Here is a 23,550-nt window from a genome sequence, read left to right as displayed (position 1 = left end):
CTCGCGCCCATCGCTGCAGGTAGTAGCCCCTCCCCCTCCTCCTCCGTGCTGCCGCTTTAAACACAATAACCGCCGCTTCTCCCGATCAACCGTCCTTAGGGCAGCCGGGATTCATGCTTTTTCTCCGGGGTACAACTCACAGGTGAGCCGCTTGTCAAACCGCCATGTTTTGAATTCATAGCTGTCGGTAGATTTGAAATGAGCAGCCGTTACTCCTCTCTCATCCAACCGGCGTAAGCTAATACTACGCTGTCGGTTACAAACACGTAGCCCGTAGTGACCGAAACACCAACCGAATTAGCCGTTTTTGTTTTTCTATCTTAATTATACGATTTCATATTCGGTTTAAGCCGGATTTGGGATGTTCTCCTGCCTTCATTGTTCTCCGTGAAGTTTGCTGGAAGTGATGTAATGCAGCCCGGTTCCTTTCTGCGTAGACCAAGCACCGTCTGCGCCAGACTCCGTTAAAAAAAAAAAAGAGCAGGATTTAGAGGCTCGACGCTTATTCATTCAGCAAACTGTTCACATGGAAGAAGGTAATTTAGCCTTTGTGTTTGATTCTGCGACAAGCATCATTTTATCTGAAATCTCATCTCCAAACTCATTTAGCTCCTGGTGTTCATCACTGTTTTGGAGCCAGGGGATAGTAGGGATAGCAGGCAATTTAGTTTTAAAGTGACACATTTCTTTCGGGAAAAGTGCTGTAAGGTGGCTAACCCCTACCGAACTGATACAATGTTCATGTGGGTGTGTAAAAGTAACTTATGGTGGAAAGTAACTAAGTACATTTACTCAAGTTTAATACTGAGAGTCGTGTAGTTTACTTGAGTATTGACATGTTTTGCTACTTGTACTTCGACCCCACTACAATTCAGAGGTAAATCTTGTAGTTTTACTCCACTACATGTATTTAATATCTTTAGATACTTAGTACATTTGGATTAATAATGTGATAACACTTTAATAAGAATTATTTACACCTGGAGTATTGACAATTTACCCTGCAGCATACAAACTAGCTGCACCTATACCAGCTTTGATAAACACTTTAATGCATCAATAATATATAATCAAAACATATAATGTAATATTCTGAAATGGGCCAATATGCATAATGAGTACTTTTAGTTCTGGTACTTTAAGTATATTTTGATGCTAATACTTTTTTTTTAACATTTTAAATGCAGAACTACTACCCATACCAGAGTATTCATAGACTCTACTTTTACTTAAGTACAAGATCGGAGTACTTTTCCCACCTCTGCTTATATATATATATTCTTTGGCAAAGTAACTTTAAAGTGTTAAATATGTGAAGAGTTTGGTGTGGTGGTAGAATGAGATGCTCATTCCTGTGTGGAGACTCAGTTCTGCTGTGGGTTGAGACTCAGACTTGGTTACTGAAAATTGTTAGTTGTGTAGTGTTACAACATGAATCATCAGTTCAAGTTTGGGTTTGTATTTCAAAAACAGCAGAGAGACTGTTATAAAATCCAGTAAAACCACATGGAGCTCCCTCTGGCTGCATAATGCAAACACTTAAAATGCAAAAATAAATGAATTCAGCGTGATGCATCGCTTGTCAGATAACGGCGTGCAGGCGCTGAGCTTTAATTTAAAGGCACATTATTCAGCAGTATTCATGGGAAAATAATGTGTTGAAAGCAGGAGGAGGAGCTTCTCCCAGTCTGCATGATTACTGGTTATTCACTTACTGGTGGAAGCTGCTGCTGGAGGAATGTGGCGAGAGTAAATTAGAACAATGCATTCACAACAGGGGGTGTGATGCAGGGGAAACAACTCTCAGGATTTAAACACTGAGAAAAAACAGAATTGTAGAGGTTTTAAAAATCCACATTTTAAATATGTTTGTCTACTAAGAAGTACATTTGAATGGTGTAGGTACCCAATCTGAAACTAATCATTTTGCAATGCTGCACATCTACACAAAACCGTTAATATTATTTTGTGTACAATTTCTTTTTAAAATTGGCAAATAAGCATACCAATTTTATATATGTAACAAGCAGCATTTATTTTTATTTTTTGTAGAACTTTGACTTCAGCAAAATGCACACATTTGAATTGTTTTTAATATATTTATTGTTAATTTATTTTCTACCTCTAATTAAGAAGATGTAAGAGCATTTTAAAGCAGTTTTAGTTCTGTCAAACCTTACTGGTTTAAGAATTACGTAAAATTCCAGATTTAAATGTTTTGTACGATAAACATACCTGGCAATAAAGTTGATTCTGAGAATTGTGGAAATGTATTGGTATTGGCTACTAAACTACTGCTATCATAACTTCCCTAATACACATTATAAATATTAAGTTTAGTATCTGGTTACCTCCACATTGTGTTGACTTTATGTGATTTGTTTTCACTGATTTAAGGATTCAAAGGTTTTTCTGTGACGTAAAAATCATAAGTCTTAGGCCCCTCCAACATTTAAGTCTGGCTCTAGTTCAGCGTGATATTTTTTTTTAGTAGCAAAACGACAAGACACTAAATCCTCCTTTCACTGGGTGGAAGACTTGATCTTGAAGTGCTCCACATTCCCAAATTCTCCAAGTTATTTTGGTTGCAGCTGTGAAGGACGGCTGTATATTCATGAGCTTTCCCTTTTTTTAGTCATTAGGACTCAAATCTTCCCCCCGACTCACTGCCAACGAGGTCAGCTTCTCTTCCTGCGCCCAGAAAGCTTCTTAGAAAATATTTCACTCTAGAGATGCTCTTGTGGAATAAATGCGATTTTAATTTAAAATCCTTAGGAAACAAAAAATAGGGGGATTTATCCTTCAATTCATGTCCATGCAGCGAAGGCTAAATGACCTAATTTTCTCTCTTTAGGATAATCCGCCATCACCTCTCACTATTGAGTGTTTTCCCCGTCACACACACTTCATTTTTAGAAGATATTGATGTGTATGTGATGGAATAAACAGATCCCTGCTTAACGTCCTGCAGGACAACTCAAATCCTTCTTTTCTTTAGTTTGAATACCCAACATTAAAGAGGCCTGATAGTGAGTTTACTGCGTCCCAATGCTGCGCTTATGTGATAACGGGGCAATACATTACTTGATGTAGTGTAGAAAACGATGTTTGTAATAATCGTATAACAACAATCTTGAAGGGACTTGAGAACTGGACGGTTATAGTCCCCGATCGGACCGAGTTCAGAGTGTGGACTGGTTGCCCCTCTTAGTCCACACTCATCAGCTCGAGATGTGCCGAGGTATCCTTTTATATATACTATATATACACGACTATACGAATATATATATATATAGTGCCCACAAATCCTAATGCTAGGATAGTTTAAATGCAGAGGCTCATGCAGTCATGTGTGAGGATTGAACATGGATTCAATTTGAATCCTTCATTTCCATTGCATGTAGATATCGATGCATTTGCCTTTTATGGCCAACTGTGGCTCTGAGTTAGATTGGTTGTCCACCAATTGTTAGGTCAGGGTTTTGATGCCCAGCCATTGAAGTCAACATGTTGATACTTCAGCCCAGGTGGCTCCTGATTGCATGGCCACAGCTGTGTGATATTGGTTTTCCTGAGTAGGTGGCACCTTGTATGGCAGCCTCTGTTTCAATGTGGTGTGAATGCAGAAATTAGGTTTTCTACAAATTGCCCAACACTCTAATGACAACAATGTGTGAAAAAGTGAATGAAGTCTGGCAGACCCTTTTGGATACATCAGTAATATGTCTGTCTACTGACTTCATCCCAGTGTTCCGAGTATATCTTGTACTATCTCAGCGTTCCAGTTAGTATTCCAGTGTTCTCAGTAGTATCCTAGTGTTTCTTGTACTATCTCAGCCTTCCAGTTAGTATTCAAGTGTTCTCAGTAGTATCCTAGTGTTTCTTGTACTATCTCAGCCTTCCAGTTAGTATTCAAGTGTTCTCAGTAGTATCCTAGTGTTTCTTGTACTATCTCAGCCTTCCAGTTAGTATTCAAGTGTTCTCAGTAGTATCCCAGTGTTTCTTGTACTATCTCAGCGTTCCTGTTACTATCTCAGTGTTCTCCGTAATATCTTGGCGCTCCCTTAAGAATCCCAGTGCCTCTTGTCTGCAGAGCGGCTGCACAGAGCGGCGCTGGTCCAGCCTGGCGCATTAGAGGTGATTATAGCACAGTTTGTGTGTGTCTGTAAAGCTGTTTTGTTACATAACCAATTTTATACAAAATGAGCCTCAGTGCTCACCAGGAGAGGAACTGATCCTGGCGCTCTGATTGGTCAGTGTGCTGCCGGGTACCCTTTAATATCCTTCAATTCAAAGGGCCAAAAGTAAAAAAAACATAACATTTTATAAACTATGAACCTAACTATTTTAGGAGGAAACTATGTTAGTGTGAATGTCACCATGGTCGATTTATCTAATCCTGCTGGCTCCATAAGCCCCTAACTGCCCCTCATTTGGTCTGAATCTTACACTTCTATTTCTCTCTAATTAACATTTCACTGGTGTTGATTCAACCTTGGGACCCTGATGTGTTTCTGTATTCTATAAAAAGCTGAAATCTTTTAGGAGAAAGACATTTTTCCTCCTCTCAGGCAGCTGGAAACAGCTTCTCCACGCTTCATAAATGTCATTAAGACCTTTTGTCTCCTTTAACACTTTCCACACCAGGATCCAAACCCTTACTGTGAGATGAGGAATAAAGAAACATATCTAGTTTTTATTCAGTTGGCTGCGTTTGTCTTCAGTGTTTTGGTTTTATTTTGACAATGAATGGATATATTTAATTCAAGTAAAGGCTGTGTACGGATGGTTGGTGAAATCTAGATACTTGAAGATGTCTACAGTAACTTTCTTAAATTACTTTAGTGTGGGTTTTATTGGTAGTAATTTGATTATTAGAGTTCTTGATTGTTGTTTTGACGAAGCAAGATGTGTGAAGTGCTTAAAGGTGGGGTAGGTAAGAATGGAGAAACCAGCTCGAGTGCGCTAGAATTTGAAAATACACAGCCGGTGTAGGTACCATATCGGCACGGCCTACCAGATTAGCACGGGGTCCGTTACGCTTACTAATGACTTCACGCATTGGCTGTACGGCAACCCAAGAGGACATTTTACACGGCCAAATTCCGCAAAGAATATTAAAAAATAACAATCGACAGTGAATGTATGTTAGTGGAACTGTGTCAGGAAAGTGAAGTGTTAATTAAGTAATGTTATTGAAGAACTCAAATGCATAAAATTGAAAGTTATTATGTATCATATCCCTCCAAAATGGTATCTGGTGTTTCCATAGCAACAACAACAACTTCCTGTCAACAGCGTAAACTCCCAGACAGTACACACGTTCATCCTCTGAACGTGTGTACTGTCTGTTCAAAAAACTGCAGGAACCCAGAACACAGACAAAAAAACATAACCCCCTTCACATCTCAACTATTGTAAAAGTTACGGCTCCCCGATGTGACCACAGTAGCAGTGATGATAACTGTATTAAGCAGGTGAAACAGGAGCTGTTGACAGGAAGTTGTTGTTGCTATGGAAACAACATATTTCGGAGGGATATGATACATATTAACTTTCAATTTTATGCATTTCAGTTCTTCAATAACATTACTTAATTATCACTTCACTTTCCTGACACAGTTCCACTAACATACATAACATAACATACATAACATTCACTGTCGATTGTTATTTTTTAATATTCTTTGCGGAATTTGGCCGTGTAAAATGTCCTTTGGCCGTACAGCCAATGCGTCATTAGTAAGCGTAACGGACCCCGTGCTAATCTGGTAGGCCGTGCAGATATGGTACCTACACCGGAACAATTCTGCCACTTCCTTACAGAGCCCCTCCTCCAACACACTGGCACGAGCACATGACCAATGAGGGCACGAGATAAGTTTGTGCACAGATGGAAGGCTGACAGGCAGGTAGGCCATCCAGTTACTTTAGCCGGGCCGGCTCAGATGATTGGTCGTGCTTTTTACAGCGCCACGGCTTCCACAGATGACATTTCTTTAATGGATTTTTTGTCAAAGCACTTAAGATATTCATTGCTATCGGGATGTTAAGAGCATTCCATGGAATATAACAAAAAGTGTATCTCGAGCCGGTTCCTCAAACTTACCCCACCTTTAAGATTCATACAACAGGTATATTTCTACAGTTATTTTTTACATTCTATGACTAACAATATAATGAACATCAATTATAATGAGGGTATTTTGTAGGACTAGCTGGCAACAGTGACTTTTTTTACTATGAATGCCCAACAGAAGTCATACATTTCAAAATATTTTATGACTCTGGATTGTTGGTCGGTCTACTAACCGAGGAATAAATACTAATAAATTCATTAAAAAAACTAAGTTGAGTCTACAGAAGCACTTTACGTCTCGGTCTTGACTCTGTTAGCATTCCACTTCTTGTTGATGATCTCTTTGTTGTGGTTGTTGACACAGAAAACGAACGACAAATAAACACGTTAAAGTCCTCTCTCTCAGGTATTCTCCTGCTGTTTTAAACTACAGACCTGCTACAATTAACAAGACAACACACACACACACACACACACACACACACACACACACACAGTTCTCTCTGTTATCTCTGCCGTGTGTGTGTTGCATGCATGTAGCAGCTGGTGTGTGTAAACTGCCCCGCCCCCTCGCCGACAGACGGGGAGAGAGATCTCTCGTTTGGATTGGAAAGATCGAAAAAACATCAGACGAATTTTTTGCAGTTGCAGTTGGCGACACTAAAACTGCAATATAATGTTTATGTAGCATAATACATATGACATATCTTTTTTAAATGTCTCCAGTACAGATAGAAAGACCGATAACGTCAGAGCTTAACGGTACCACGGTCTTTAATAATTCAGCCCCGGGGCCCGTTTAATACCGGGGCTCGGTACCCATCCCCACTTATCTTCCTGCAGCTCAATGTGACGCTCCTAAACGCTTGTTTCATCCAAAACTCAGTCACATTTTCCATCAGACTTTCGTCGCTAAAACATTCATAACATTTCATATAATTCTGTATTTAAAATTAGGGATGCACGATAATTATCGGCCCGAATTATGACGTCATCCCGATAAACCCGATACCAGTATTAATAGCCCCGATAATATACAATATATTTTTTGGGTAAAAAAAAAGAAAACATACTGCGGTGTGGATTGGGATGAGGGGCGCTTGTTTTTCACTCGGCTCCTCCCGGTTTGCCAGTACTGTGGTATTAGTGGTTTAGGAAGAGGGCAGTTCTTCACAAATCCAGCGCTCCCTAACTCATGCCTGGCTGTGACGTAAATGGTGTGCGGCCGTGAAGCCAGGACAGTAAACAAACATGTCGTCGGTGGTATGGGCGTTGGAGCTATGTGCAACTCAAGGCATATGCTCGAACCGGAGCTGCCTGGACGCTGCAATCATGTTGCGCACTATCCGTGCTGAGTGTGCTGACTTTTCGTACAATGTCCCACTGTCTGGCTTCCTGCATAAAGTCAAGTGCTCGGCGCAGTTGTGGCGAAATGTCGCTCCTCTGTTTTCATTTAAACAGCTCCTTATATCCGTTAGCGCAGCTAGCTAGCACCAGATGCGAACAACAACAATGCACGTAAGGTCTCTTTCTCGCTCGCTCGGGCCACACATACACACACCCTCCCGGTCCTCCCAACAGCCAGTCGGTGCCTGCCGGTGAGCGTGGAAGTGTGGTCTGCCACAAGCGGGCGGCAGGAGCGGGGCTGTCAGCATCAGCTTGTAGATGGTATTTTAAACTCGATGCTCTGAAACTACGGGGCGGCCGAGGAAAAAAAAATACACATGCGTTAATCGCGTTAAAATAATTAGTGGCGTAAACATTTTTTTATTATCGGTATCGGTCTTGAGAAGCAGGAAGGTATCGGTTTCAAAAAACCAATATCGTGCATCCCTAATTAAAATGTATCAAATGCTCTAAAATCAAACTTGGTGAACCCTTCAGAAACTTTAATGGAATATTTAAAACATTTACTATATTAAATAATATCTTTACATTTATTTGAATAACTATAAACTATGGAAAGACTTCAGTGAGAGGCACATTGTGACATTTGTTCTCTCTGTTCTCTGACACATGCAACATCATGTCTTGTCACACACACACACACACACACACACACACAGACACAGACACACACACACACAGACACAGACACAGACACACACCCACACACAGACAGTTTAATCCTGTGCAGACAGTCTGATCAGGCTAATCCCTACTCACCCCCCTCTGCTCTGACCGCCAGTTTACCTTACACACACACACACACACTTTCTTACTTCTCTTTCTCTCTGTTCATTCATGCATATGCGTACTTATTTATTTTTGACAGAAAATTAGGTTACATCCCCAAGTTCGAAAAGTTTTGAAAGCGTCTGACTCTGTCCTTGATGTTTACAAAGCATCATGGGAGTTGAGCCGGGTTGACAGCTTTACAAAAAGTCAGTTATATTTTTACGATTTTGTGTTCATGAGAAATGTTGGCGTGAATCATTTTGTGCACGCTGCGATTCTTTTTCTGAAGTAATTTAGATCAGACTAACCGTCCCTAACCCTGAACCCCCTGAGTCATAAAGAAACTGTTTTAGTAAACATGCATTGGTCTCACACACAAAGCTCAAGAGAACGGGAAGTGGCTTTTTTATTTCTTGATGTACTAATAAAGTTATTCTCTGTCTATTATGTTATTCTTATTTTCAGGTTGCATGCCCCCCTAGTCGGGGAAAGGCAGGGCATGCTTTGGTTGTTTAATTATTTGACTTGGAAACTCTATGAGTCCTTGAAAATGTTTTCCTTTTTGTTTTAAGCAGCAAAACAAGATTGTGCGATAACACAGTACATCAAGTTTTTTCTTTAACACCAATTTTGCAGGTTTTAGAATCTCAAAACATCCTGAAGACCTTTTTTCTGGCCTTCAATTAAAACCGTTGTTTGGCTCATCGGCACATAATGGAACATTAACAAATATAATTGTGGTTTTAAGTCTTTTTCAATGAGTTTTGTGACTTTGGTTCCAGGTCTCATTAATAGATTATTAGAAATGATTTGTATTAACATTGTTGTTATTTACAGATGCAAAGTGCTGGAACTTAGAAAGTGATACCTATTCTTTATGCAGTATTAAACATATCTTAAAATAGATGTTTGGTGAATACTCAAGAAAATATGATTGTGTGAAGTAGGGCTGCACGATATTGGAAAAAACTGACATTGCGATATTTTCTTCCTGCGATATGAAAACATACAGGAATTGAAGAAAAGACAGTTTTCTTTGTCCGCAAACCTTCCTTTCCTGAACTGTAATGCTCTACAATTGGTGTTTTTCTAACTATATTTAACCGGATGAAGGATTTTAGTCACGGATGTCTGGATTTTAAGTTCTCAGAGCAACACGCTGAGCTAGCTCGGTTATCCTGCTGTGGTTGGCTGTCACTCACTCAACACCCTGACACGAGAGCCGCGCGAGTTTTCCTTTTGTAGCAAGCAGCAAAAATAATTGTAACATGACGTGTTTGAGTTAATTTGCCTACTTAAAATCGCACGTCCTAAATAAAGTAAAAATAATTTTAAATTAAATAAATCGCACGTCCTGCGGTGTCAATATCGCGCATGCGCATAACGCGATTATCGTGCAGCCCTAGTGTGAAGGTAACTGCCAACAATTAAACTTGTTTCTCCTTCCTTCGTTCCTTCTTTCTTCTGCTTTTCACATCCTCTCATCTTCCCCTCTTCCTCCTCTTCCTCCTCTTCTCCTGCAGATCCTTCCTGATCCTGTGAGGATGAGTTGCAGTCACGGCTCAGCTGCACGTGTTGGCGTCTGAAAGCAGGGAAAAGGTCACCTGCAGCACGCCCAGGAACTGATCCTGGAAACTCTGAGAATAAAGCACCTTCTGGAATATTAACCGCTGACATTTCACGCTGAGGATATTTATAATTTTCTGAATTTTCCACGGAGGACTGGAGCTGAAACCTGAGACACTGCGGATTAGTTAAAGCCTACATTTTTTACCTGAGGAATTCATTTATATTTTTGGAGTTTAAATCTTTTTTCCTTGGAGTCTGCATCACATTTTAAAACTGACCTCTCCACGGTCGGAGGAAATGGCGACACGAGAACCGACAGCAGGCAGTTGACTCCTGCAGGGAGCGAGGCCGAGAGAAGAGCGTGAAGAAGAAGAGAGAGCGGGGAAAATGTCGTGGAAGAGGAACTATTTTGCGTCAGGTGGAGGTGGCGGAGGAGGAGTTAGCGCCGCTGGTGTTGGAGGTGTTACTGGTGGAGGGATGCAGGGCCTGCAGACGCCTCGCAGCATGACGTCCATCGCTCCCAGTAAAGGGCTGAGCAACGAGCCGGGACAGAACAGCTGCTTCTTGAACAGCGCCCTACAGGTACACACACACACACACACACACACACACACACACACACACACACACACACACACACACACACACACACACACACACACACACACACACACACACACACACACACCACACACACTGCTAACTGCTTTTGAACAAGGCCTGTACAATTTATAGTTTTTTTGTTATTGCAAGGTTCACTTTTACATATATATACCTTTGTCAAAGATGAAATGTCAGATACCAAATGACCTCCAAAAAGTAAAACAAATTATAAATTGACAATGAATATATAAAAACAAATATGATTGAATATTATTTAATAAAATACTTTATGTAAACTTTCCCAAACACATTGTGAAAGACTACAATATTGTTATACTGTTCTTTGATTAAGGAGAGCATCAATAGACAAACTGCAGTTTAAAATATCATTCCTATATATATTTGTTGGTGGTCTATTGGGTTGTTTTGTAAAAAACGGCAACACAAGTGCAGATTGAGGAAACTTTTATATTTTTGCCAAATACTATTATCTAACACATTTCAATCAAACACAAAAATGATACTGTTGCATCCCTTATTTACTTTGGTTAAATATATTACCAAATGTATTGATGATATGATATTAGGCTTTCCACATCCTCAAAGAGCTGCTAACGTGGCTGCAGACTGATGATGACTTGTGCATGAACGGTACGGCAGCGTCGCGTGCTTCAATGGAGACGCTTCCCATTCACTTTGAATGGGGTGACGTCAGGCTTTGCCGAACTGCATTGTGGTTCCGAACTTCCGTCGCTTCGAAAGTTGAGAAAAGTTCAACTTTTCAAGCTTCGACGGAAGCGTCAGCCAATCAAATCATATGCCAGTACATGTGCGAACCAATCAAACCGCGTGCTTGTGTGTCCGGGGCGGGAGATTAATGTGATTGGTAGTTGGTCGTGCGCCAGACACGCCCACCGGCAAGCTTGGATGTGTGGACGTACCGTAACAGTGTAAAGTGTACCCTGTGTTACTCGGCAGTACTGTGGCTCCACCGCAGTGCCTTTGAGCCAGACACATGACTCCACCATAACAACCTCCTCTGTACTTACATGAGCCTGTAATGAGCTGCAACACCTCCCACACTGCACATTAAGGACTCGTCAGCTTTCTAAGGAGGAGGTGTGCAGTCAGTAATTGTGGGAGCAGTAATTTACCCTGCAGGGTGGGGCTGCTGCTGCTGAACAGGAAACACTCATTACATCGTTTAACTGCAGCTCAGCAGCAACACACACATCAGTGTCTCCTGTCATCAGAAAAACACTTACGGTTGTGTTATCGTGCTGCAGCAGGAAGTGTTAGCGTTAGCACTTAGCAGGAACGTTAACCAGTTTGGGGGTGCAAGCTTAAAAAAGTAAAATATGATTTGTTATCAATATTAATTCAGTAGTTAAATGGATACAATATAAGTTTAGTGAGTATCAAAAATACACTTTCATAAACCATTTTATTTTGTATTAGTGCCTTTTGTGTTCACATCAGAGTCTGTTATCTAACGTTATTTAGTCTCTCCTTGAGTTGGACAAACACATTCTGGACTGTGTGTTTTGAGTGTGCTAAGATTTGTCTCTAACCTAAGAGAAAATAAATGATAAGAAAACATTGGATCACATAAATCAACACGTACTAATAAAAAAATAACAGAAACAAGAGGAAATTAGTTGTTAGTTTAGTTGATTCTAAAACTGTTTAAATCCAGTAAAAATACTGAACACATATTAGGAACAGTGTAAGAAAGGTAGACAAAATAACCAGTGAGAATCCCGGTCTCCACCTAGTTTTTGTGGGATTGTACGGGGATTAACCAATGAAACAAAGTGTGTGTGTGTGTGTGTAGAGGTGCCTCAGCAGGATCTGAACCCCCACCCCCTGAGCTCAGTGTACCGTAAGGACTTCCTCTGCTGTGATGGGTGCAGACGGGGGGTCTGTCCGTCCGTCTGCACCCATCACAGTTTCCCATCGTCAAAATCATGAGAAAGATGTGAGGCTGCAGGGCGAGTGGAGCGGAGGGTGAGGAGGCATCAGCTCCGACACTTGGTGGTAACAAGCAGCTGCTTACACGACTCCGTCCTCCTCATCCTCCCTGCTGCTCTCTGAGAGAAAACATCTAACTCTGATCATGAACATGAAGTGTTGCTGCTTCGTTGTGAAATGCTTAAAGAGCTTTAAAAGTTATTTTATGAAGTCGTCCTTGTTTTCCTGGTTCAAAGGGGGAACAAAATAACAATGTTAACAAAACTACAAAAAAACGTTTTTTCATTGTCTCACCACAGAGACAGATATCTGGAGAAATCACCTTAATAATAATATAATACATTTATTTTGGGGGGCGCCTTTCATAACACCCACGGACACCTTACAGGGTTACCTTGTGCTGTGTAAACCTATAGCAAGATTTGTTCTACATTTTTCTTTCATTGTATACACTACAATCAACTAAAAGCTGCTGTATGATTCATTAAAGTGTTCAGTATTTCTCTGGTACTGACTAGGGCCGCACGATATATCGTGTCGTGACGTTAATCGCGATATGCGCATGCGCGATATTCACCTCGCAGGACGTGCGTGTTTTAACTCAAACACGTCATGTTACAATTATTTTGCTGCTTGCTACAAAAGGAAAACTCGCACGGCTCTCATGGCAGGGGTCCTTGAGTTGATGACATGCAGGCTCTGCATGCACAGCCAACCACCAATCACAATCAAATCTCCAAAGCAAACGGACCCCGTGATCAAAGGTAAAAGCACTGAATAAAGTAGTTTCATGTGTTTCTCCAGGGCAGTTCGGCGCTGCTAACCGAGCTAGCTCAGCTTGCTGCTCTGATAACTTAAGATCCAGACGTCCGTGACTAAAATCCTTCATCCGGTTAAATATAGTTAGAAAAATACCAATTATATAGCATTAAAGTTCAAGAAAGGATGGTTTGCGGACAAAAACAACTCTATTCTTCAATTCCTGTATTTTTTCATATCGCAGGGGAAGAAAATCGCAATGTCAGTTTTTTCCAATATCGTGCAGCCCTAGTACTGACGGTTATTTACCTGCTGCGTCCTTCAGGAACAAACCAACATATTGGACCCGGTTGGGGGGTCAGGAAGGAGAAAACAAGCGCACCCACAGTGCTGACACCACAGTGTCCTGCGCTGAGGTCTCACCACATTCACACCTCACTGCTTCTTATCTAACACACCTTCTGTCATAGTGAGGAGGAAAGGTTCTTTACTCAGCCACCGTCTCGTTTCTTCCTGGCTCTTTTTTAAAACCCTTCTCATAAATAAAGAAATGAAAAATTCCTCCCTGTCTGGAGAGGATTTACAGGAGATATTGTTCTTAGAAGCTGCTGTAGAGCCAGACGTCTAAATACTCTGTGTTTTGGCGTAGAGCAACAGAATACAAATATGAGTGAGTGAAACACTGCAAGTTTATCAAGCATGGAAATGTAAAATAATAATTTGCAGATAGTGTTCTGAGGGTTACTGATCCTGTTATGTAGCGTCTGACGGCTCAGGTTGAGAAAAGCACCATTTGACCATTAAAGCAAGTAAACCTGTCGCAGTAGATGCACAACATTAAAATCTAAACTACCTTGAAAGTGCTGGAATCTGGCTCTAAAAAAGCTGGGGGGAAAATGTATTTTTAGTTCACAATTTATTGACATACCTTCTTTTAGGTGTAAATGTGAGTTCAAAGTGTGCGTTCAATTTGATCCCCACAATATTTAACTATATAAATGATGCTTGAAGGAAGGTTTTTAATGAGTTGCTTTTGCTGCAGCGTTGAGAACATTCTATTGTTTCTACTGTTAAATAACTCGGTTACCTCTAATCATTAACCCATGTTTATATAATGTAGTTAACTCCGTGTGTTGCTGCTAGCATACATAACACCTGACGTGGAAACGTTACTCGTGGACGGAGCTACAGAGCTGCTAGAAAGACAGGTACGAACCCGGTACATTTCCTAAGTCTGAATGTGGTAGCACTTTTGCATAAATCTTTAGACACATTTGCTCGTGTTACCGCACCTTCACATGCTGAACACTAAATTAAAAAAACATTGGAGAGGATTAGTTATATATATATATGATCGATGTGTGTGTGTGTGTGTGTGTGTGTGTGTGTGTGTGTGTGTGTGTGTGTGTGTGTGTGTGTGTGTGTGTGTGTGTGTGTGTGTGTGTGTGTGTGTGTGTGTGTGTGTGTGTGTGTGTGTGTGTGTGTGTGTGTGTGTGTGTGTGTGTGTGTGTGTGTGTGTGTGTGTGTGTGTGTGTGTGTGTGTGTGTGTGTGTGTGTGTGTGTGGTGTGTGTTTGTGTGTGTGTGTGTGTGTGTGTGTGTGTGTGTGTGTGTGTGTGTGTGTGTGTGTGTGTGTGTGTGTGTGTGTGTGTGTGTGTGTGTGTGTGTGTGTGTGTGTGTGTGTGTGTGTGTGTGTGTGTGTGTGTGTGTGTGTGTGTGTGTGTGTGTGTGTGTGTGTGTGTGTGTGTGTGTGTGTGTGTGTGTGTGTGTGTGTGTGTGTGTGTGTGTGTGTGGCCTCGCTGACAGACGGGGGAGAGAGATCTCTCGTTTGGAAAGATTGAAAATACATCAGACGAATTTTTTGCAGTTGCAGTTGGCGACACTAAAACTGCAATATAATGTTTATGTAGCATAATACATATGACATATCTTTTTTAAATGTCTCCAGTACAGATAGAAAGACCGATAACGTCAGAGCTTAACGGTACCACGGTCTTTAATAATTCAGCCCCGGGGCCCGTTTAATACCGGGGCTCGGTACCCATCCCCACTTATCTTCCTGCAGCTCAATGTGACGCTCCTAAACGCTTGTTTCATCCAAAACTCAGTCACATTTTCCATCAGACTTTCGTCGCTAAAACACTCATAACATTTCATATAATTCTGTATTAAAATGTATCAAATGCTCTTAAATCAAACTTGGTGAACCCTTCAGAAACCTAATGGAATATCTAAAACATTTACTATATTAAATAATATCTTTAAATGTATTTGAATAACTATAAACTATGGAAAGACTTCAGTGAGAGGCACATTGTGACATTTATTCTCTCTGACACATGCAACATCATGTCTTGTCTCACACACACACACACACTCTTTCATGTCTTGTGTTTTTGACAGCTCCTTTCGCTCTAACACACTCCTGACGTCACGTGACTTGAATTTTGAATTGAGCCATCCCTTATAGATACTATCTCTTTACGTATTAGTGATGGGATTTCCGGATCATTTGGCTTGGCTCTTTCGGCTCCCAAACGGCTCTTCATGTTACCACAGTTCACCACGGAGCCTCAGTTTCGCCGCTGCGAGGCTCCGGCGCTCGCAGTTCACGCTCGTGCTCCACTAGCACCGTCAAGGCTCGCCGGCAGTACACTTTCCGTCACAGGAACACGCTTTGCTGGCGTTGAAAATAATCCCACCAGACTCCTTTGCCCCTCCAACAGATGGATGTCCGTGTCCTTTTTGTCATTTCAAGCGATACAAACTCGATCTTCTCTCGATTTATAATTTTTTTTCAAATGACGGCAAGACGCCCCCCTGGCCGAAACGCTGGTTCTGCCTGTGTCTACAGCCTTTAAATCTTTATTTCATTGTCTTGTTGATATTGTGTCCTTCAGGTTCTGTGGCACCTCGATATCTTCAGACGTAGTTTCCGTCAGCTCACCATTCACAAGTGCATGGAGGACTCGTGCATTTTCTGTGCTCTGAAGGTGAGAATCCTTAAGACCCTTAAAACTGACCCCAGAGCAGCTTCCTGTTTCTAACTCCCTCTCTGTCTCTTTGTCTGTATCTTTAGAGCATCTTTGCCCAGTTTCAGTACAGCAGTGAGAAAGTATTACCGTCCGACGCTCTGCGCAGTGCGCTTGCCAAAACCTTCCAGGACGAGCAGAGGTTTCAGATGGGCATCATGGACGACGCTGCAGAGTGCTTTGTAAGACCACACTGTAAAATCACTCGGGGGTGAATTCTTTTGAAGGGTTGTGCATCCGCTTAACCTGCAAACATTTGACAAAAATACATTTCCTGTAACGGTACATTGAGGTGTTTTGGTGTAACCAGATGTAATGTTTCTGTTCCTGCAGGAGAACATCTTGATGAGGATTCACTTCCACATCTCAGACGAGACCAAAGAAGACATCTGCACCGCCCGACACTGCATCCCCCACCAGAAGTTCGCCATGATGCTTTATGAACAGGTGAGATGGAGACAGGTTAACCAACCATTGCATCATCATTACCCATTCATCTGGTTTTATACATCTATTAGTGTTACATCTCTATTTTCATCCCGTTTATTTTCCATATTGATTTTGATATAAAAACACTTTTTCAAGTTTAATTGTCAGATGTGATGTTAACCTGGTGTGTGTGTGTGTGTGTGTGTGTGTGTGTGTGTGTGTGTGTGTGTGTGTGTGTGCGTGTGTGTGTCTCAGTGTGTGTGCAGCAGCTGTGGAGCGTCCTCAGATCCTCTGCCCTTCATTCAAATGGTCCACTACATCTCCACCACCTCCCTGTGGTAAGTGTGTGTGTGTGTGACTATAAGTAGCTTTCATCTCAGAAGAAGTAAGTTGAGGCCACACATACACATTCCTGTCGCTAGGTTACATTTCGGGGTCACCAAGGCAACCCACTAATTGCTCTCTTCATCTTCACAGACGCACACACACAGAGGTGATTTGTTGGGATTGTGCTTTAACTCTTATTCACATTAGTGTTTTGTATACACACAGGAAGTGCGTCAACAATTGTGCAACCATAACAGAAAGGGGGAGGGGGTGTTGAAACGTTTGCCACCTTAATGTCAAGAGCTGTGGCTTTTTTCTGTGATTTGAATAGAAAAAAATAAATGACATGACTCAAAAGTGTCATAAACTGCAGCTATGAAAATCACATCTCTCCTCTTCCCTCTTCATCATCCTCCCTCCTTTTTCCACCTCTTTCCTCCATTCTCCATCCCTTCCTTGCCCGCCCCTCTTCTCCTCCCCCTCCTCAGTAACCAGGCAGTGAAGATGTTAGAGTCGAGGGAGAAAGCCACTCCTGGTATGTTTGGTGAGCTGCTGCGTAATGCCAGCATGGGAGACCTGCGCAGCTGTCCTGTAAGAAACACCACATTAAAAACACTACAATAAACACCAAAACAATACTCTTCACAGTTTGTTTTTTCCCACAGAAATAGAGAGGCGAAGTCCCGCCCATCTACTTCCGACCCATGGGACCTTATTTCGGAAAAATGATGTATTGAAGTCAATGGAGAGAGAAAAGTTATCTTTTGATCCCGTTTGAATTGTGCCACGAATTACACATATGATGTTTGTCACTTAAAAAATTATTTCCATGACAAAAAAGCCACAGTTTGTCGTAAAACTGTTGAAATATAAGACTATGAAAAATACGCAACTAGAAAGACTACAAATCCCAGAGTCCCGGTCCCGCATGCTGGCTCTTACGGAACCGACTAACTCCCCTTGTGTGTATGCACAGCTCTCAACATGCCCAGACTTGGAGTGATTTTCACCTCTTTTAATACTTTTTGCCTCATTCTGAAAGAAAGAAGTGAAATGTTTCAACGTGACGGCTGTCTTGGTGTGTGGTGTGAGACGGGAGATGTAGGTCATTGAGCGGTTCACACAAAAAGTGTTACTTCAGTTTTACGACACATTTTTTTTTTTTGACTTGCAAAATTATCTTTTAAATAAATTGACAAACAATCATATGTGTAATTCGTGGCACAATTCAAACGGGAAAATCGAAAGATAATCTTTTTCTCTCTCCATTGACCTTCAATACATACTTTTTTCCGAAATAAGGTCCCATGGAGGCCTCCCCCGGAAAGGGAGGGACTTCCGGCCTCTATATAACATAAAATAGGGACATACATGGAGATTCTTACTGCACCTGTTGTACATCAGGGTTAAATCATACATGCCCTCCTTGGAAACCAGAAGGACATACGATTTCCTTGAATGCTATCGGATTTCAGCATAACGTACTAACATTATCAACATATGAAAAACAGACATTATCACTATCACTCCCCTCATTGGCAACATGGTCGCACAATAACCTGAAACCATTATGAGAGTAAAGAACCAGTGATTTAAAAAACTGTGAAGAGTAAAGCACTGGTCTTACCAAGTATCGCTCCTCATCTCCTCCATACCTCTCCTCCTCCTCCTCACTACTCCTACTCCCTCCTCCTCCTCCTCCTGCTCCTCCTCCTCCTCCTCCTCCTGCTCAGAGGCTTGTGGCCAGCAGCTCCGTATCGCCCGGGTCCTCCTCAACAGTCCGGAGATCATCACATCGGCCTGGTTTGGGACTCGGAGCAGTCGGACCTGGCCGAGGACGTCATCCACACCCTGGGGACCTGCCTGCACCTCGGAGATGTACGGAGGACTTTGAACACCACACACACACACACACACACACACACACACATCGGAGCAGGAGATATTAATATGTGGTGCTTTAGAATTGTTGTTTTGTTTCCACCATTTTACTCTGTAGCACTTTGAGTTTTGTTTTCTCAAATGAAAAGTGTGCTTATAAATCAAATTGATTATTATTATAATATATTGAGATGAGGACGGGAGGCAAGGGAACGAGAGAGGAGACAGGGGAATGTATGCAGGCTTTTTAAACACACACAGCTGGAAACGAGAAGGAGTATTGAATGTATTCCATGTACTGGGACAAAGTAAATGAGGCAGAAAGAGGGAGGAGGAGAGAGGAGTAGGGAAAAGGTGGAAGTGGACTAGTTAGAGTGGGGAAGGAGGAGTGAAACAAGATCTGAATGCAAATAAAAATGATCAAGAACTGACTTGTGTTTTCAAAAAGGTGTATCAAATGTATTCAATGTAATGGGATGAATTCAATTTCTGATTCCTAAATCAGTCATTAAAGGTAGGGTAGGTAAGAATGGAGAAACCAGCTCGAGTGCGCTAGAATTTGAAAGTACACAACCGAAAAAAATCTGCCCCTTCCTTCAGACTTCCTCACAGAGCCCCTCCTCCAACACACACGAACGCGCACATGACCAATGAGGGCACGAGATAAGTTTGTGCACAGATGGAAGGCTGACAGGCAGGTAGGCCATCCAGTTACTTTAGCCGGGCCGGCTCAGATGATTGGTCGTGCTTTTTTACAGCGCCACGGCTTCCACAGATGACATTTTGTAATGTATTTATTGTCAAAGCATTTAATATATTCATTGCTATTGAGATGTTAAGAGCATTGCATGGAATATAACTGGTGTTTCTGAAGTGAATCACCTACCCCACCTTTAACACGTAGTGATAGCATTTTTCCTTCCTAAGCATTTAATAAAAAAATCATTTTAACAATCGCTTTAATAAAAATATGTGTCATCAAGGTTCAAGGCTTTTATTAGTCGTGTGCATAGCTACAGTTTAGTTATGACGATGAAAATCTTAGGTCACAGGCTCCTCCAACAGTGCAACACAATCAAACAGAAACACAGAAGAAAATAGTGCAAGTAAATACAAAAGGAAAAATAGTAAAAACGTGAAATAGTGCAAGTGATTGGAATGATATATTAGATAAAGCAGCCAGATTAATCAGTGTATAGAAATAAGAGAATATGCTTTGCGGCTTCACTGAACTCTTGCTCTCTCTGCAGTTGTTTTACAGGGTGACGGAGGAGAAGGCCCGTCAGTCGGAGCTCTACCTGGTCGGCATGGTGTGTTACTACGGGAAACATTACTCCACCTTCTTCTTCCAGACCAAGATCCGCCGATGGATGTACTTCGACGATGCACACGTCAAGGAGGTATGTTCACTCATGCAACGGGAATATAAACAGTACACTAATCAAGACATTTTGGGTGTCCTGGCAGCCTCGCTGTGGACAAATGAGGCACCGCTGTGAAGTTTAGTTTTAGATAGAGTTTCACTTAAGGAGGCTCAATAATAATACCCAAGTCTCCAAATTACTTAATGGTGCCCTATTATGCTCAGTATCAGGTTCATATCAGTATGTAGTGTCTCTACTGTGACATGTCTCCATGCTTTAAGTTCAAAACAGCTCTTTATTTCTCATACTCTTTTCACCCTCTGTCTGAAACCAGAGCCCAGTCTGCTCTGATTGGTTAGCTGGCTGGCTCTGTTGTGATCGGTCAACCGCTTAGAGATGTTCCCACCCCCTTAGCCTATCACGTACAATGTGTTGGAGCGCTAGCCAATAGAAGCTGTTACGTCCCGGCTCGTGGAAAGTGGAAAATAACATAACCAGTTGGAATTGATCAATTGAAAGTTGTTTTATTGAGAGTGCTCAATAAAGTTGGCAACAAACAGCCACAATCCAAAAACAAAAAGCCACAAATGTACCAGTTTAATAACAAACAACAAAAGGAACTAAGGGAGACTCTTTAAATAAGAGTTAATATAAACAAATAAATAACAATAAAATAACCTAAAGAAAAATCTCACTTCTAAAGTGGAATACAATAAGGAGGCTAACAAAAATAGACAGTCACCAAAACACAGCCTGGGTACAAGTTAACCTCCGTTAAACGTTTGTATTACAAGATAAACAGTGTTACAAGAACGAGCACAAATATACACACGACCTAGTTAACCACCGTTAACAGAACTAACACAGAATGTACGGAGAGAGTACGGAGAGACGTCTGCCACAGAAGCAGACCTCTCTCGACTAACACGGTGCACACAGTCTTGTAGCTGTCCGGAAGGAGAGTCGAGCCCGGCCTGCTCCAATCCAGACCTTCGGTCAAGCCTACCGGGGGGGGACAGGAAACCTGCATCCAAAGGCGTCTGGGCAATGGCACAGCTCATATACATATAACACACACAGCTGCAAACACTTACAGACAGGTTAATAGGCAGATAGAAGGCGGCGGCCGTAACAAAGCGCAAGTGTTACATACTGATGTCATTATGTTACAATAGTCCACAAAGGAGTGCACTTTGGGATTTCATCCTTTGCAGATATGTACATGCACAAAAACCTAAAGAACACACTACAGGAAAGGGGAAAACACTAAAAAATAATAATAGGGCCTTTTTAAAATCCAGACATCTCAATAAAGGGTTGATCTTGACAGCCCTTGTGGACGAAAGCGGTAATGTTGTAACGAATAGCAGCTGCCAGACTCCCTTTTTAGAATAATCTGATTTCACTGCAGCAGGGTGTGTTTGTGGTGTTCCATGGAAAGGAAATTCCCTCATGCTGTAGTCATATCTCTGTCTCTTCCTGTACCTCCTTCCACTCTTCCATTTTACTATTTTTTAAAATATTATTCTTGCCCTTTTAAAAATATTAGTGGAATGAGATATCACACTCCCTCACTCCCTCCATGTCCCTCTCTCTCTCCGCTGGTTGTGAAAACAAGGATATCCCCCTATTGTTGATCAGTCCAGCTGGATGGGACTGAGGGTGTGGTCAGAACACACACACACCACAGGCCTGACACTTTTGCTAACACATCTCTTTCTATCTCTTGCACTAACACACACATTTTCACACACGGTTTGACGAATGCCTCGGCGTTTTTTCAACTTCGGGACGTCCTGTTAGATCGGAGCAGATCTGAAGGCGATCGGGGACTTTTTTTTAGGTGGGGAAATGGAGGAAAGGTTGGAATAACAATCAGGAGGACTTCGGTTACGCTCACAGACAGAAATCAGGAAAACAACGTTGTTTTTTTTCTTCAAAACGGCCGTCACGCGTTTTACTGTTTTTCCTGCTGAGCTCTGTTTTCTGGACATTATTACTCCAGCTGGTAAACTCGCCAGCTACACTTGATGATTTGTTATGATACTTAACGTGGAAAGCTTTATATATAAAGGAGGATGTCAGCTATTTCTAAACATATGACAGTAGTAGGGCTGAGTGTGGGTACTTTGAATCCTTTACTGAATTACATTTAAAAGTTGGTTATAAATACCCAAGATTCAAATAATTAATTGAGATTTAAAAAGCAAAATCTTCAAAACTGCATTTACCTGAAAATGTAAGAGCATTAAATGAATAGTTTCAAGCTTCCTACATATCGGTGTTTATTTAGCATTTCCTCAGCTTCTGATTCATCCTCATGTTATTGTCACTTTCTGCAGATTGGCCCCAAGTGGAAGGACGTGGTTTCCCGCTGCATTAAGGGCCACTACCAGCCCCTGCTGCTGCTGTACGCCGACCCGAGGGGAACGCCGGTATCCGTCCAGGACCCTTCCCTCTCGACTCGACCTCCGTCACCTCAACAAGGCCGGCTACGGACAGCGAGGACTCGGGTAACTACAAACACAGCTAGGAGTCGTAGTAGTAGCACAACAGCAAACGTTCAGGTAACTAAACCGGAAACGGTAGCACTTGTTGTAGTCGTAGTTGCACTATGACAGACAACACTGAGGTAACTAAAAGACAGCTAATGCACACGTAGTTATAGAAGTCGAGTTCAGGTGGCTGATGTTAGACAGAATTATGGTTTTGCCATTAAAAAAATGAACCTTTGGGGTTTTTACTGATGTATTTTATGGTCGAGAACAAAAGGTTAAAATCTCTTTAGCTTGTGTTAGCCACCGATGTTATTTCAGGCTACCAACCAAACGAGAAGTGCTAAACAGCTGAGTCATGTCAGGGTTTCAGGACTAATTTTCCTGCATTGCTAACACTATGGTGTGTTCAGGCTCTTTTGATCTAAAATAAGTATCGGTAAGTAAGGTTAAATTACACTTTATTGTCATGTGGTCCACTTCCTTTATCATGTGATCCACTTCCTAACAGACCAGTTTGCAAACGTTCACTAGTAACGTTTCACTAGTATTGATATCGTCCACAAAATGTCAGGTATCGTGACATCGCTAGTCTGATGTGATGCATATTTATGTGTGTGTTAGTGTACGTGAATTACATCACTGACGGCCCCACTAGTTTACTTAACCCCCCTCCCCCTCCTCAGGCCGTGAGCAGTCGATCTCCAGCGACACTCGCACCGACCTCGTCGACTGAGGAGCTATTCGTGTCGACAGCCCTCCGTCTCGCACCATGAGTCCCTGGTCTCTCACTTCTCCTCTGACTCCCAGGGAACCATCATCGAGAGCCCCCCCCCCGGACCCCTGCACACCTCTCTCTGCAGCC

General features: G+C 41.9%; 1 protein-coding gene across 1 annotated transcript; it reads left to right on the top strand.

The window, feature by feature from the left end:
- Positions 1 to 8: 8 nt before the first annotated feature.
- On the top strand, positions 9 to 22,641 carry LOC117553458 (inactive ubiquitin carboxyl-terminal hydrolase 54-like; the record flags this gene model as incomplete). The annotated part of the gene is given in 11 exon segments (XM_034227394.1): positions 9 to 142; positions 9,781 to 10,408; positions 16,058 to 16,150; positions 16,237 to 16,371; positions 16,523 to 16,636; positions 16,874 to 16,956; positions 17,434 to 17,536; positions 18,681 to 18,738; positions 18,741 to 18,823; positions 20,077 to 20,226; positions 22,533 to 22,641. Coding segments are annotated over 10 exon segments (1,123 nt in total), but the record flags the coding sequence as incomplete, so codon positions are not given.
- Positions 22,642 to 23,550: the final 909 nt, after the last annotated feature.

Source organism: Gymnodraco acuticeps, unplaced genomic scaffold (assembly GCF_902827175.1).
Source record: "Gymnodraco acuticeps unplaced genomic scaffold, fGymAcu1.1, whole genome shotgun sequence".
NCBI lineage: Eukaryota > Metazoa > Chordata > Actinopteri > Perciformes > Bathydraconidae > Gymnodraco > Gymnodraco acuticeps.
The sequence above is the reverse complement of the archived record's forward strand: the minus strand, read 5'-3'. Positions and strand labels throughout refer to the sequence as shown.